A 12575-nucleotide genomic window follows, 5' to 3' on the forward strand; every position below is an offset into this window, starting at 1 on the left:
ATCTATCTATCTATCTATCTATCTATCTATCTATCTATCTATCTATCTATCTATCTATCATCTACCTAAATAATAAGGCAACAATTAGTTCTTAATGAAACAGTTAATATAATTTAATATCTGAAGCCCATACATTAAATTCTTAATACCTTTATAACAAGTTAGGATGATTAAGGGATATATAGCTTTTGGTAATGGTAACATCAGCTTTAAGAAAATATCCCACCTGGAAAAAAACCTGAGAACATTGAAAGGTAGAACTTAGAATGTCAGAACACAAAAGGAATCTTAAACTGGAGAATGTTAGGATATAGAAAATATAGTATACAAAAATATATAAAATATTGTAATAATTTACAAAAAAAGAGTAGTCAGTTAACATATTTTAAGTGTTCACTAAGTGATGGACACTTACAGTTTTTAACAATTAATCCAAGAAGCACTTAAGAACCTATAATATACCAGACACTGTACCAGGCTATGAATATACAACTATAAAAATGAAATTATTCTTGCCTTCAAGTAGCTAATATTCTATTGGGGGAAACCATATTTACACAAGTAAATATATATGCTCTGCAGCCATCTTGGTGCCTTGCTGCTATCCTCTGGCCTCCCTCCATCTCCAGCCTGGAACTCCAATTCTAGCTCTGTCCATGTTCCCTGGGCTTCTGATTGGTGAGCAGGGACCATAATTTGCTTAGGGATTTGACGAGACTCACCCATTATGTTATTGTCCCAGACTATTTTTACCTCATGCCACTGCACATCTCTTCCTAAGATCTTTCCATCTCTAGTTCTGGGAATAGGAATCATAACACTACCATTCCTTGAAAGAATATATCAATCAGTTGTCCTATGACTCCATTCACTCTCCCATGGCTCCTTTTACCAGAAAACCTCTCCTAGCTATAAATCCTCTACAAACATTGTCTTTTCCCAGAAGAAATAAGCTCATAGAAAATAGGGAATATTTTCTTTTGTTTTATATTGGTATCTCTTGCATTTATCATGATGTCTGGCACATACTAAACACTTAATAGATGTTTTCTCCTTCATGAAGTGGCATGTGAGAAGGGCTTTGAAGGAAAGCAGGTATTCTGTGAGGTTGAAATTAGAAGAAAGGACATTCCCAGCATGGAGGATGGCCTGTAAAAATGGGAGATGCCAATGTTAGTCTATGAGGAACAGTTGTTTGGATTGAATATAGACTACATGATAGAAAGTATTCAAAGATCTATCTAGAAAGATAGATTTTAGCAAGAGTGTGAAAGGTTTCAAATGCTAAACAGAGCAGTTTGTCTTTTTTCTTAGAGAATAAGATTTCTGGAGCAGGGAAGGTACATAGTCAAACCTGTACCTTAGGCATATAAAATTAGCAGCTGATTGGGGAATGTGTTAGAGTGAGGAGAAACTAGATATCAGAAGAACTATTTGAAGGCTTTTGTAACAGTCTAATAAAAATGTAATCAAGGTTTAAACTACAGTGGTAGTTGAATGGAAAATGTGTGTGTGTATTGTGTTCGAAACATGACAAGTGGCTACAATCAACAGAAACTGATTGTATATGGCAAGTGAGGGAAAATGACAAGTTTGACTCTGAGATTGTGGACTTAAGTGACTGGAGAAATTATTGTGGTCTCAAAAGTGAAATTAGAAAAAAAGATGTTGGTAGAGGTTTGGTTTGGTTTGGTTTTCTGGGTGGTGACAGCAGAGGAAGATTTCTTTAAATTAAGGTTCTTTAGAAACATCCAGATGTTGATGTTCAGTGGGTAATTACTTTTATGTTATAGCTCAAGAAAGAAAGGAGGCATAGCTATAAAGGTTTGAGGGGTCATCTGCATAAAAATGATAATTGAGCGTATGGAATCTGATAAGATCACTAAGGAAGAAGGAGTGAAGAGAGAAGAGAAAGCATGAAACAGAACCCTGAGATTTGCCTACTCAAAGGAAGGTACTACACACACTATAATCCCCCCCCAAAAAAAAAAAATGAGAAGAAAAAGGTAGGTGGCTAGGAGAAACACAAGAAGAATTCAGTGTCAAGATAACATAGCAAAGAGAAAGGGTAGTTTCAAAAGGGCAAATAGTATCAAAAGCTAAGTTTTGAGAAGATGATGCCAAAAATCTCGTATGTTTGTGTGTAGAGTTAAAAATATGTGTATGTCTCTATTTCTATCAATATGTCTATGTATATATTCAAAGCTCAAGAACACATCCTGAAAAGTTGAGAATATAGTTCCTTTTATAACAAGTTGAATGTTATTGATGCCCTAATCAGAGAATAGATAATATAACAGAAAATACATTGAAAATGGAAGCAGTGGGCCTGGTTTTGAACTCTGGCTCTGATGTTTACTTGGGTAAAACATAACACTTTTTTGTGCCCCATTTTTTTCATCTGTAAAATGAGTCATTTGGATAAAATCATCTCTAAATTTCCTTCTAGTGCTAGCAGCATTATCTTATGGGATGATGCATGGTATTCTTTCTCTTGACAGCCTGTAGATTTTGAAACCAAAAAAGCTTACAGTTTAAAGGTGGAGGCTGCAAATGTTCACATTGACCCCAAGTTCATCAGCAATGGACCATTCAAGGACACAGTCACAGTGAAGATTGCAGTGGAAGATGCTGATGAGCCACCAATGTTTTTAGCACCCAGTTATATTCATGAAGTCCAAGAAAATGCAGCTGCTGGTACTATTGTTGGAAGAGTCCATGCCAAAGACCCTGATGCTGCCGGCAGCCCCATCAGGTATGTCTATGCCTTAAAGCTTGTGATCTCAGTATACCGGAAGCTGACAGATGATTTAGGGGCTATTGTTTGAAGAGAGAATGGCAGCAATTGGGCATGTATAAATAGATTCTTTGGGAAAATTAACCCCAAGGATCCCAAGCACAAAACAAGCTAGTATGAGAATACCAGATGGAATATTCACCAGGACTTAGGTGACATGACATCTAATACTGATACTAACTTGTCCTCTTGGGAATGACTTATGAACAAGGAATTTAACCATTCTGCTTGGTATTATCCTTAGTTGTGATAATCAAGTAGATAAAACCTACCTATCCTATCTTTCAGAGGTCTAGTGAAACAAAATTTATTTCAGGATAGCACTTAATAAGAAGTGCCTAGTCAATACCAAAAAAAATTCATTGGGAGCTGATGGAAATATAAAATTAAGCAAAGACACAGTCCTTGCTTAATGGATCTTATAGACTATGTAGAAGGTGAGTGACTATGATGCACAGTATTTCATTAGTTCACCATAAAGTTACAAAATCCTATATGAACTTTGAGTAGAAGAAGATCATTATCAAAGGCAAGGAATCACAGAAAGCTTAAAACAAGAAGTGGCATTTGAGTTGGACTTCAAAGAATGTTTAAGAATTTGATGAGAAAATAAAATTTGACAGGACATTCTAGTAATTAGAATTAACACTGAACCAGGAAAGTACAGATCTGGGTTTGATGGACAAAAAAGTCATTTAGTCTGCTTTTCTAGAGAAGGTATGAATAGGATTACTCTAAGGCAAATCAGGAAATGTAGAATAGTACTATCATATGGAAGTTATTCAATGCCTTACCAAGGAGTAATGATATTAATAATAATACATGCAATTAGATAGATAGATAGACAGATAGATAGATGGGGGTGAGGGACAACACAAACCAAAAAATAAAAATAAAAGCAAAGCATTGTTTTTAAAGAACTCTATTGTTTAAGAAAGCAATCCTGAAATTAATTTTGTTGTAAAAAGAAGGGCAACAGTTACTTTGCTAGTTGTTGGTCTGGTTAGGGTTATGTGAAAGATATAGACTCAGACTGGATATGAATGGATAACTGGAGAGTTGGTAAGAGGCCAAAACAGAGAAATAAATCATCAAGGATGGAATATGAGAACTAACAGGCTTGCTTAAAGGAGATAAGGGTTATTAAAGATAAAGAAGACTGAGAAGGGTCTTTAAAATCCTTTGCATGAAGACAGTCTCAATTTGCAAACCATAAAATGATGTTAAGATGCAAGAAGGGGGTGGAGATCACACCTAAGGAAAAATTTCAGACATATAGAATTTGATTGCAGGGTATGAATGCTAAAATATCCTTAGAAGGATTTTGCCTAATTGAGTAGATACTCATCTCCCTTGCCTAAAAGCATGGGATAATCCATCAGTCACTCTAAGCCCTTTAAAGAACTTTTCACTTCTCCCCATGTGATCTTTCAGACCTATTTTCCCATGGCAAAAATGCCATGACATATAAAAAGACTTATTGGGGAACATGGTTTTCTTCAAATACTTGATGAAATGCTCCACTTGTTCCCAGAAAGCAGGCATGTGAACAGAAGTTGTAGAAAGATGCATATCAGTTCAACATATATTTAGAGGAAAAGGAAAATCACCAAGCCTGGGGGATTGGAAGAAGGGGTCAATACTTAGGAGGAATTGAGTTCCTTGTCACTGAAGGGGACAAGCTGAGGTTGAATGATCACTTACAAGGGCTATTGCAGAAGAGAATCTTGTTCAGATGTGGGTTGGACTAGATAAGAGCTGAGGTTCCATTCAATTTGGAGATTCTTTGTGTTCCTAATTACTTAAAAGTCAGATTCTGCATGGTAACTTCTTTTAAAAATCTCTATAACCATAATTGTACATATTCCTTTTATCCTTTTGTGTACTGAGATTAATAATCCAAGTCCAGTAGTGGAGAAATGAATCTCTAGATGTTCCATCTCTATGATGCTAAATGAGTGCCTTAATATTGGTGTAGAGATATGGCTTCCATTAAAATCGATTCCTCAATTCAACCAATGTGAATTAAGTACCTGCTGTGTGGGAAAGCACTGTATTACAATGGAAAGGGTCCTATATTTGGTATCAAAGGACCTAGGTTTGAATACTCATTCTTCCATTTATTGTTAGTGAGACATTGGTTAAGTCAATTGATCTTTCTCTGGGCCCTAGTCTCATAATCTATGAAATTTTCATTTTGATTGACTCTAAGGTCTCTTTCAGTTCTAAATTTGTATTCCTATTATATTTTGGGTAAGGCACTGGGGGATATATGGACAAATACAAAGCAACCCTCAATGTCAAGCAACCTACAATCTATTAGGGAAAGATAACATGTACACAGAGAAATAAAGACAAGATAATTTCAGAAAGTAGACGGCACTTAGAAGTTGGTTTCTCCGGGATGGTTTCATAGGGAAGGGCAAAATTAAAGCAAACCCTGACAGAACATAAGCATAACATGCCCTCTGGAGTATTCCTCACACTTAACCACATTTGGAGACCCAGGGGTGGCTGCTACCTCTAGTTTAAGGAACAATTATGTAGATGACCATGCCCAACAAGATAGTTCCTAAGCCCTCCCTAGTGTTGCTACACCTTAACAGTAAGGCAGTAGACTTACTCATTTTGTAGCAGACATTTACTAAGGAAGCAAGAAGAATTAGTACAAAATATTTCCCCCAAACTTGTGACATTGCCTCTATCAAATACACACAGTGTCCCTAGGAACCAGAGTCAAATCTACATGGCAGTGAAATATATGTATGTGCATATATATATTTATACACACACACACACACATATATATCACATATATGAGATATATGAAGGGAAAGAGTGGCAAAAGGTTCACTCACAATTCCTGGCACTGGAACTCTTGTCTCTTCATAGGTCCTTGATGTAGCTCCCTTTAGGGACAGGCTCTCTACTATTCCTCTCTGACATTAAAGATAGTGATCTCTGAACTTTCTCTTTGGGCGACTGTCTATATTCTTGCCCCTTTGTCACATCTCTGTACTCCTTGTAAAGTATATTGTTTCCCTCTGCTATAATAGCTCTTGTGACATGATCAATATAGTGGGCGAAAATCAGGGTAAATCACTTACATTAGACAATCGTCAAAGCTAAAAATCCAAACTCATGACTTCTCACTTGTTCCCACTTCTCACACTCTACCCCCATTCTTTATGTATTCACACCTCATCTCCCCAGACTAGATTGTCAGCTCCTCGAGGGCAGAGATCCTGTCCAATAGCATCTTCCCAATGTGCTCCTTGGAGCTCTAGAAATGTGTTGATTGATGAGTTTGTTATCAGCGCTCAATAAAACGAGCCCTTTCAGAGGCAGCTTTCCTAGTCTCGTTTTCCTTTAAGGGCCAGGGCTGTCAACTATTTTTAGGGAATGAATAATTCATCCAATAAGTCTATTAATGGCCTTTTCCTGAATACTATTGTAGGGAAACAATTAATATGAAGGAGTGTTTTCTGACCCAGTTCACTTCTTTATCCATTTAGATTCTGCAGCTTACTCCAAGGTTTTCTAGCCAAGTGTGGCATCTAAATTCAAAATGAATGTGGGCCAAACACCTCCCTTTGAATTACAGTATCCTAGCATTTCAGAACTGGAAGGAATCTTAGATCACAGATTGTTAGAGAGGCAGTGTGATAGAGTAGACTGAAAAAAAAAAAAAGTGCTAACTGAGTCAGGAGATCTGGATTCATTCCCAGCTCTGAAATTTACTAGTTGGAGTGCCATGGAAAAGATACTTCCTCTGAGTCTGAGTTTCCTGATTTGTGAAATGGCTAAAATGATACCTGTAACACCCCATCCAGCCATGTGCTTATCACAAGAAAAACATTACATAAATGTGATCTCCTACTAGTAGAAATGTAGGGTGTCTCAAAAAGCCAAGTGAAATTTTAAATTTCAATAAAATTAAACTTTTAGTTTAATAAATTTAAGCTTTAGCATTAGTGAATTTAAAAGTGTACTGAGACTTCTTTCTAGGAAACCCTGCATAGCTGAGCTAACAGGAAAGAGAGTCCATTAAGTACCTCATTGAAAGTTTCATTTAGGTATGTAAAGTTTCCAGGGCCACCACTGGGAATGAGAATTGATATGCTCAAAGTAGAACATCAGTTGTTAGAGTTAAAAAGCCCTTCACAATATAAGTTGTTTGAATATAAAAACCAGAATGTAAGAGTTAGAAAGGCACTTAAGACATTATCTAGTTTCACCTTTTCATTTTACAGATGAAGAAACTGAGGCTCAAAGAGTTCAAGTTACAGAGAACAGACCTTGATTTATTGGTCAGAGGCTTTGAATAGTAGGTAAGCAGGGTAGTCAGACTTAGAGCCATCTGACACTATTCATATCACACTCATTCGTCTTCAAAACTGAACTATATGAAAAGGTCTGAAATTAAATAGCATTAGCATAAAATTTTGTTAGCATCTCAAAATGAATAAAGATAAGGAGATTGATTTTAAGACCATAATGAACTCTGAGAGATAAATTTAGATAAATTTGAAATTATTTAATGTGCTGTATTCTAGAAGCTGGCAAAAGTTGTAGAATTTGTGATTTTCTGAGTAGCTGGGGAGTTAAATAAAACTCTTTTCCTAAATTCATCTTCATACATATTCAGGTGATAGACGGATATAGTAAATATGGAGAAATATGCAATTATTCCTTGCAGTTCTCAATCAAATATGTTGTGTCATTTTCTTTCAACGTGTTATAGAAGCAGCTTTAGTGCTACAGAAATTTTTTTTAATAGAAAGACATATATAAAAAGGTGGGGAGTGAAACTACATAGACTGTAAGCACTCTGAGGGCAGTGATTTTCTAAACTTTTTCCCCCTCAGAATCTAGAATAATATTTTATATTCAATAGGGCATTAACATATACTTATCAAATTTATTTGAATCTCATAGTGTGCCAATGACAGGCCATATGACCTCTCTGAAGTCAGAGCTTTCTTTCCTGTAGATGGAGGGGGGGGGAGAGGAGATTAGACAATCTCTGAATTACCTTCTAGTTCTGCCATTTTGTGTTCTAAGACTTGTTCTTATTCTAATATCCTACTGCTAATGTCTTAACAGATCTAACAATCTATCATAAAAGAGCTTGTCCAATGCTGCTGTTCTATTTTCTAAAGTCCCTTCTAAATCTAAAGTTCTCTGTTCTAACATTCCTTCCATCCTTAATACTCTTAAAAAAATGATTGTTTTTTTGCTTTTTGGAGGGGGAAGGCAGGGCAATTGGGGTTAAGTGACTTGCCTAAGGTCACACAGCTAGTAAGTGTTAAGTGTATGAGGTTAGATTTGAACTTGAGTCCTCCTCACCCCAGGGCTGGTGCTGTAGTTACTGTGCCACCTAGCTGCCCCCCCCCATACTTAATAATTAAATTAAACATAAGGAGGTTCAAACACTATTATATTAAGTAGCCTGGGATGTGGCATATTTAAAAATCTTAATTTGTGTTCTACTTAGATATTCAATTGATCGGCACACTGACCTCGACAGATATTTCAGTATTGGTCAAGAAGATGGTTTTATTAAAACCACAAAGCCTCTGGATAGGGAGGAAACAGCCTGGCTCAACATTTCTGTCTTTGCAACTGAATTCCGTAAGTATTCTTTCAAGAGTTTTTTAATGGTCTTTATTGAGAATTATATCCCTATACACATCTGTGCAATGATTTTGTCAGTGAACAACAATACTACAGATAACTACAATTAAAAGGTTTTTTTCAGTCCTAAACATCATTTTCACACTTGTTCCTAGGTAGATGGTGGTAGGGGAATTCGTATGAAAAGAGATATCACTTTTCTGTGGCAGAAATAGGTACAGACTTGACAAGAAATTCTCTCTGATGTAATTCAGTCTTGCAGTTTAATCTTCTAATATTCTCTGAATTAATTCCTCTGGCCTACTACTAATATATAAGTTTGTCAAACCTAGAACCCCCTCACCCCCACACCCGGATCATTCAATCTGCATACTGTGGGACCTTTAATCAAGGGTCAAAACCTATTTGGGAAGAGGATATCTCTCCTTTGGAATTGAATGTCTTCAGCAAATAGCCACCATGGTGGAATGAGAATATATTGCTTTTTTATTTGCAAATTGCATTTAGAACCCTTTTGCCTACAGCCAACACCAAGCATTTCAGATGACAACCCTTATCATGAAAGTCTACTGTCTACATGACAGATCTTTGGGGTTGACTACATGGTAAGTTTATGGAGAACCCTTAAGGAAGTCAATGGAGATACTCTGTCTTGTCTTTTACTCTGTGTGTGTACGTGTGTCTGTGTAAATATAAATACACACACATACATATTTTTTTTCTTCCAGACAATCGACATCAGGAAGCTAAAGTCCCTGTTGCCATCAGAGTTATTGATGTCAATGATAACGCTCCCAAATTTGCAGCCCCATATGAAGGCTTTATTTGTGAGAGTGAACAGACAAAACCTGTTTCTAATCAGGTACATCCTACCTCAACTTATTGAACAATGATAAATGAAGTTCTTTAAAATGGTTTGATGATTATTTTTATGTGTTTTCATTATTAGAAAGAGTGGGGATTCTTAGATAACCCATCAGCAATGTTTCTGATTTGCAAAAGATTGATGTCCCATAAAAGCCAGATGATGAATTTACTCATTTCTTTCCTGGTCAGACCACATCCAAGGTCTGAGATTTCACATTCAAATGTGGGTGTGAACAAGGTTTAGTATATCCAAAGGAATGTAATGATAATGGTAAGGAGACACAAAACTACATCATTCTTGAACTGGTTGAACAAAGGAAATTTTAACCTGTAGAAAAGAAACCTTGGGGGAAGTGAGACAGTTATCAAATCTATAGAAGATCTTTGTGTGAAAGAGGGAGTAGGCTTATTCTTGAAGATCCAGAGAGTAGGACTGAGATAAATGTGTAAACGTTTCAAGGAAATAGATTTCACTTCAGTATAAAGACTCCCTTATAATTAGATCTTGATGAAAAGTGAATAGGATGCCCCATGTGATAAGAAGTTCCATGTCATTTGATTTTTTTAAGGAGAAGTTAGGGTGTCATGAAAGCAATTTCTTAAATGGATTGGAGGTAAAGAGTATAGGATGTAGTAGATGCCCTTTTGGTCCCTTCCAACTCTGAGATGCTGTGTCCAAATTAAAAGTATTTTGTTTGGTAAGATTCATGGTACATAGGAACCTATTAAAATTCATCAAGTGACGTGTTGTCCAAACATGACTTCTTTATAGGTCACTTTTTTTTTCTTTTTACAGCCAATAGTTTCCATTAGTGCTGATGACAAAGATGATACAGCCAATGGACCAAGATTTCTCTTCAGTTTACCACCTGAAATTGTCCATAACCCAAATTTTACAGTCCGAGACAACAGAGGTTTGTACTAAAGTTCATTTCTATTTATATTATGTGTCCCCCCCCCCAAGAAAAGATAACAAATGACTGTTCTCTTGTAGAGCACTTAAATACTAAATAACATTTTTTTTTCAAAAACCAAAATCTCTCAATGAAAGCATTGTACCTAGAAATAAATGACTCTTGCCTTTAAGTCAATACAAAAAGTTATGATGTCCTCATTGTCAGTATACCCTCCACTTGTGCAGATCATAGCCCCTCCCTGACATAACAGACAGTACCATGAATGTCATGGCTTTATGGCTGGGGATAGAAGGAGATCTAAGGCATATCAGTTGAAGGAACTAGGGAAGTTTAACTTGGAAGAGAGAAATACATGAAGACTTTCTTCAAAAGTGTGAAAGATATGGGGTGGCTAGGTGGCACAGTGAATACAGCACCCACCCTGGAGTCAGGAGGACCTAAATTCAAATCTGTCCTCAGACACATAACACTTACTGGCCTTGTGACTTTAGGCAAATCACTTAACCCAATTGTCCTGCCCTCCCCCTACAAAGATAAAAAAAAGTGTGAAAGATAACTTCTAGGGGAACACAAAAAAGCACTAGACTTACTTTCTTTGGACCATAAACCACTGCTCAGGTATAGTATGAAAAAAAATTTCTCCAAATATATGACTTAGCTTAGATAATGTCTTGGGTCTCTTCTACTGCTGAGCTTCTGGGATTCTTAGTTGCTGTGACCAAAAGCTGAATAAATAAATAAATGAAAAAACATTCTTACCTTGTGGCCAAACTTTTGGTGAGAGGCTCTATGCACTTAGGTAGGCAGATCTCCAAATGACAGACACCATTCAATCTTTGGACCCATCCTTGAAGATGTTTCTGGTTAGAACTTGACAAACATTATGCTGCACTGATGGTGCTTTCAAGATCACCTCTTCTCAGTCATAAATTATTAGAGATGAGATTCCATGAAGGACTTCCTGCATCAAGGTTTTTTGTTTTGTTTGTTTTTTAAATGCCTGGTGTCTGTCACTAACTACTTTCATGAATCTGGGAAAATTACCGCCACATTTTCTTTATCTATAAAATAGAGTGTTGTGGAGGAAGGGAAATTAATAACACTCTCCCTTCTTCACAATGATCTTGGGGGATACAAAGTGGGTGGGGAGCCTGTGGCATTGAGGCTATTTGTGGTCTTATAGTTCCTTGGGTGTGGCCTTTCCACTGAGTCCATGTTTTACAGAATAAATCCTTTTATTAAGGGGATTTGTTTTGTGAAGTTTGGATTCACTCAAAAGTCCACACTTGAGGGCCATATGTGTCCTTGAGGCCACAGGTTCCCCACCCCTGAGCTAGATGATATAATAAATAGAGAGTTGTACCTGGTATCAATAAGATCTGAGTTCAAATATACCTCAAAGACTTACTAGCATGTAACCCTTGGCATGTCATCTAACTTCTACCTGCCTCAATTTCCTCATGTGTAAAATGGGGATAATAATACACCTAGCTCCTAGAACTGATATGAAATAAACATGTTATATTATTGGTAAAACACTACCTTAAACCAATACATAAAAGCGATCTGTTAATATTATTATCATTAAACTTCATATCAAAACCTCTTGTAATTAGAAACTATTATTTCAGGGCAAGAGGTTATTACGTATGATTATGGTTGTGAGTATTTAAGCTTCACTGAAGTGATTCCTTTTGTAAAGTGAACACCACTTTTTTAAAGCAGATAATTGACCTTTCTCATTTACCAATTTGGTCCATTTGGATTTTATTTCTACATTACATTTATTTTGAGCAGGACACATCTATGATGCTGTCTGCATTGACACCAAAGACAGTTGAGGATATAAATCCTAATGATCACCAGCCTGGATATGTGAAACTACCTCATATCAACTTGGGAGAGTTGGTCTCTCCATTTATTTCACCTCCCATATCCCATATGTTTTTTAATCTTTCCTACTAAGTACTTCTGATATTTCTATAGAGCAAAATGCCTTTACCAAGGGAAGTAAACACATTGTTCATTTTACCAAATAATAGACTGAGTAGTTTGTGAGAATTTCTTGGTCTGCTATTATGACTATTACAATAAGTATCTAAAACATTTTTCTAGTAAATTGGCGTGCATATATTAATCTAGCTGAAGGGCTGTCATGAGGAAGAAGAATTGGATTTGTTCTGTTTGGTCCCAATAGTCAGAACTGGAAGGAAAGCATAGACATTTCCAGGAGAAATATTTCAGCTTGATGGGAACTAAAAATAAGTAAACAGATATATAGATGGATGGATGGATAGAGATAGATAGATAGATAGATAGATAGATAGATAGATAGATAGATAGATAGATAGATAGAT

At 36.3% G+C, this 12575-nt stretch overlaps 1 protein-coding gene across 1 annotated transcript in view; it reads left to right on the top strand.

Annotated features, from left to right (window-relative positions):
• CDH11 (cadherin 11) overlaps positions 1 to 12575 on the top strand; it is a 221777-nt gene that overhangs the window by 187391 nt on the left and 21811 nt on the right. The window contains exons 8-11 of the mRNA XM_069085834.1: positions 2502 to 2755; positions 8295 to 8431; positions 9163 to 9296; positions 10098 to 10215. Of these exons, the coding sequence (XP_068941935.1) occupies positions 2502 to 2755; positions 8295 to 8431; positions 9163 to 9296; positions 10098 to 10215 (643 nt within the window). The remainder of the gene's footprint in view (positions 1 to 2501; positions 2756 to 8294; positions 8432 to 9162; positions 9297 to 10097; positions 10216 to 12575) is intronic.

This window comes from Petaurus breviceps, unplaced genomic scaffold, assembly GCF_028583685.1.
Source record: "Petaurus breviceps papuanus isolate PSGF00001 unplaced genomic scaffold, PetGlider_PUasm1.0 176, whole genome shotgun sequence".
Taxonomy (NCBI): Eukaryota; Metazoa; Chordata; class Mammalia; order Diprotodontia; family Petauridae; genus Petaurus; species Petaurus breviceps.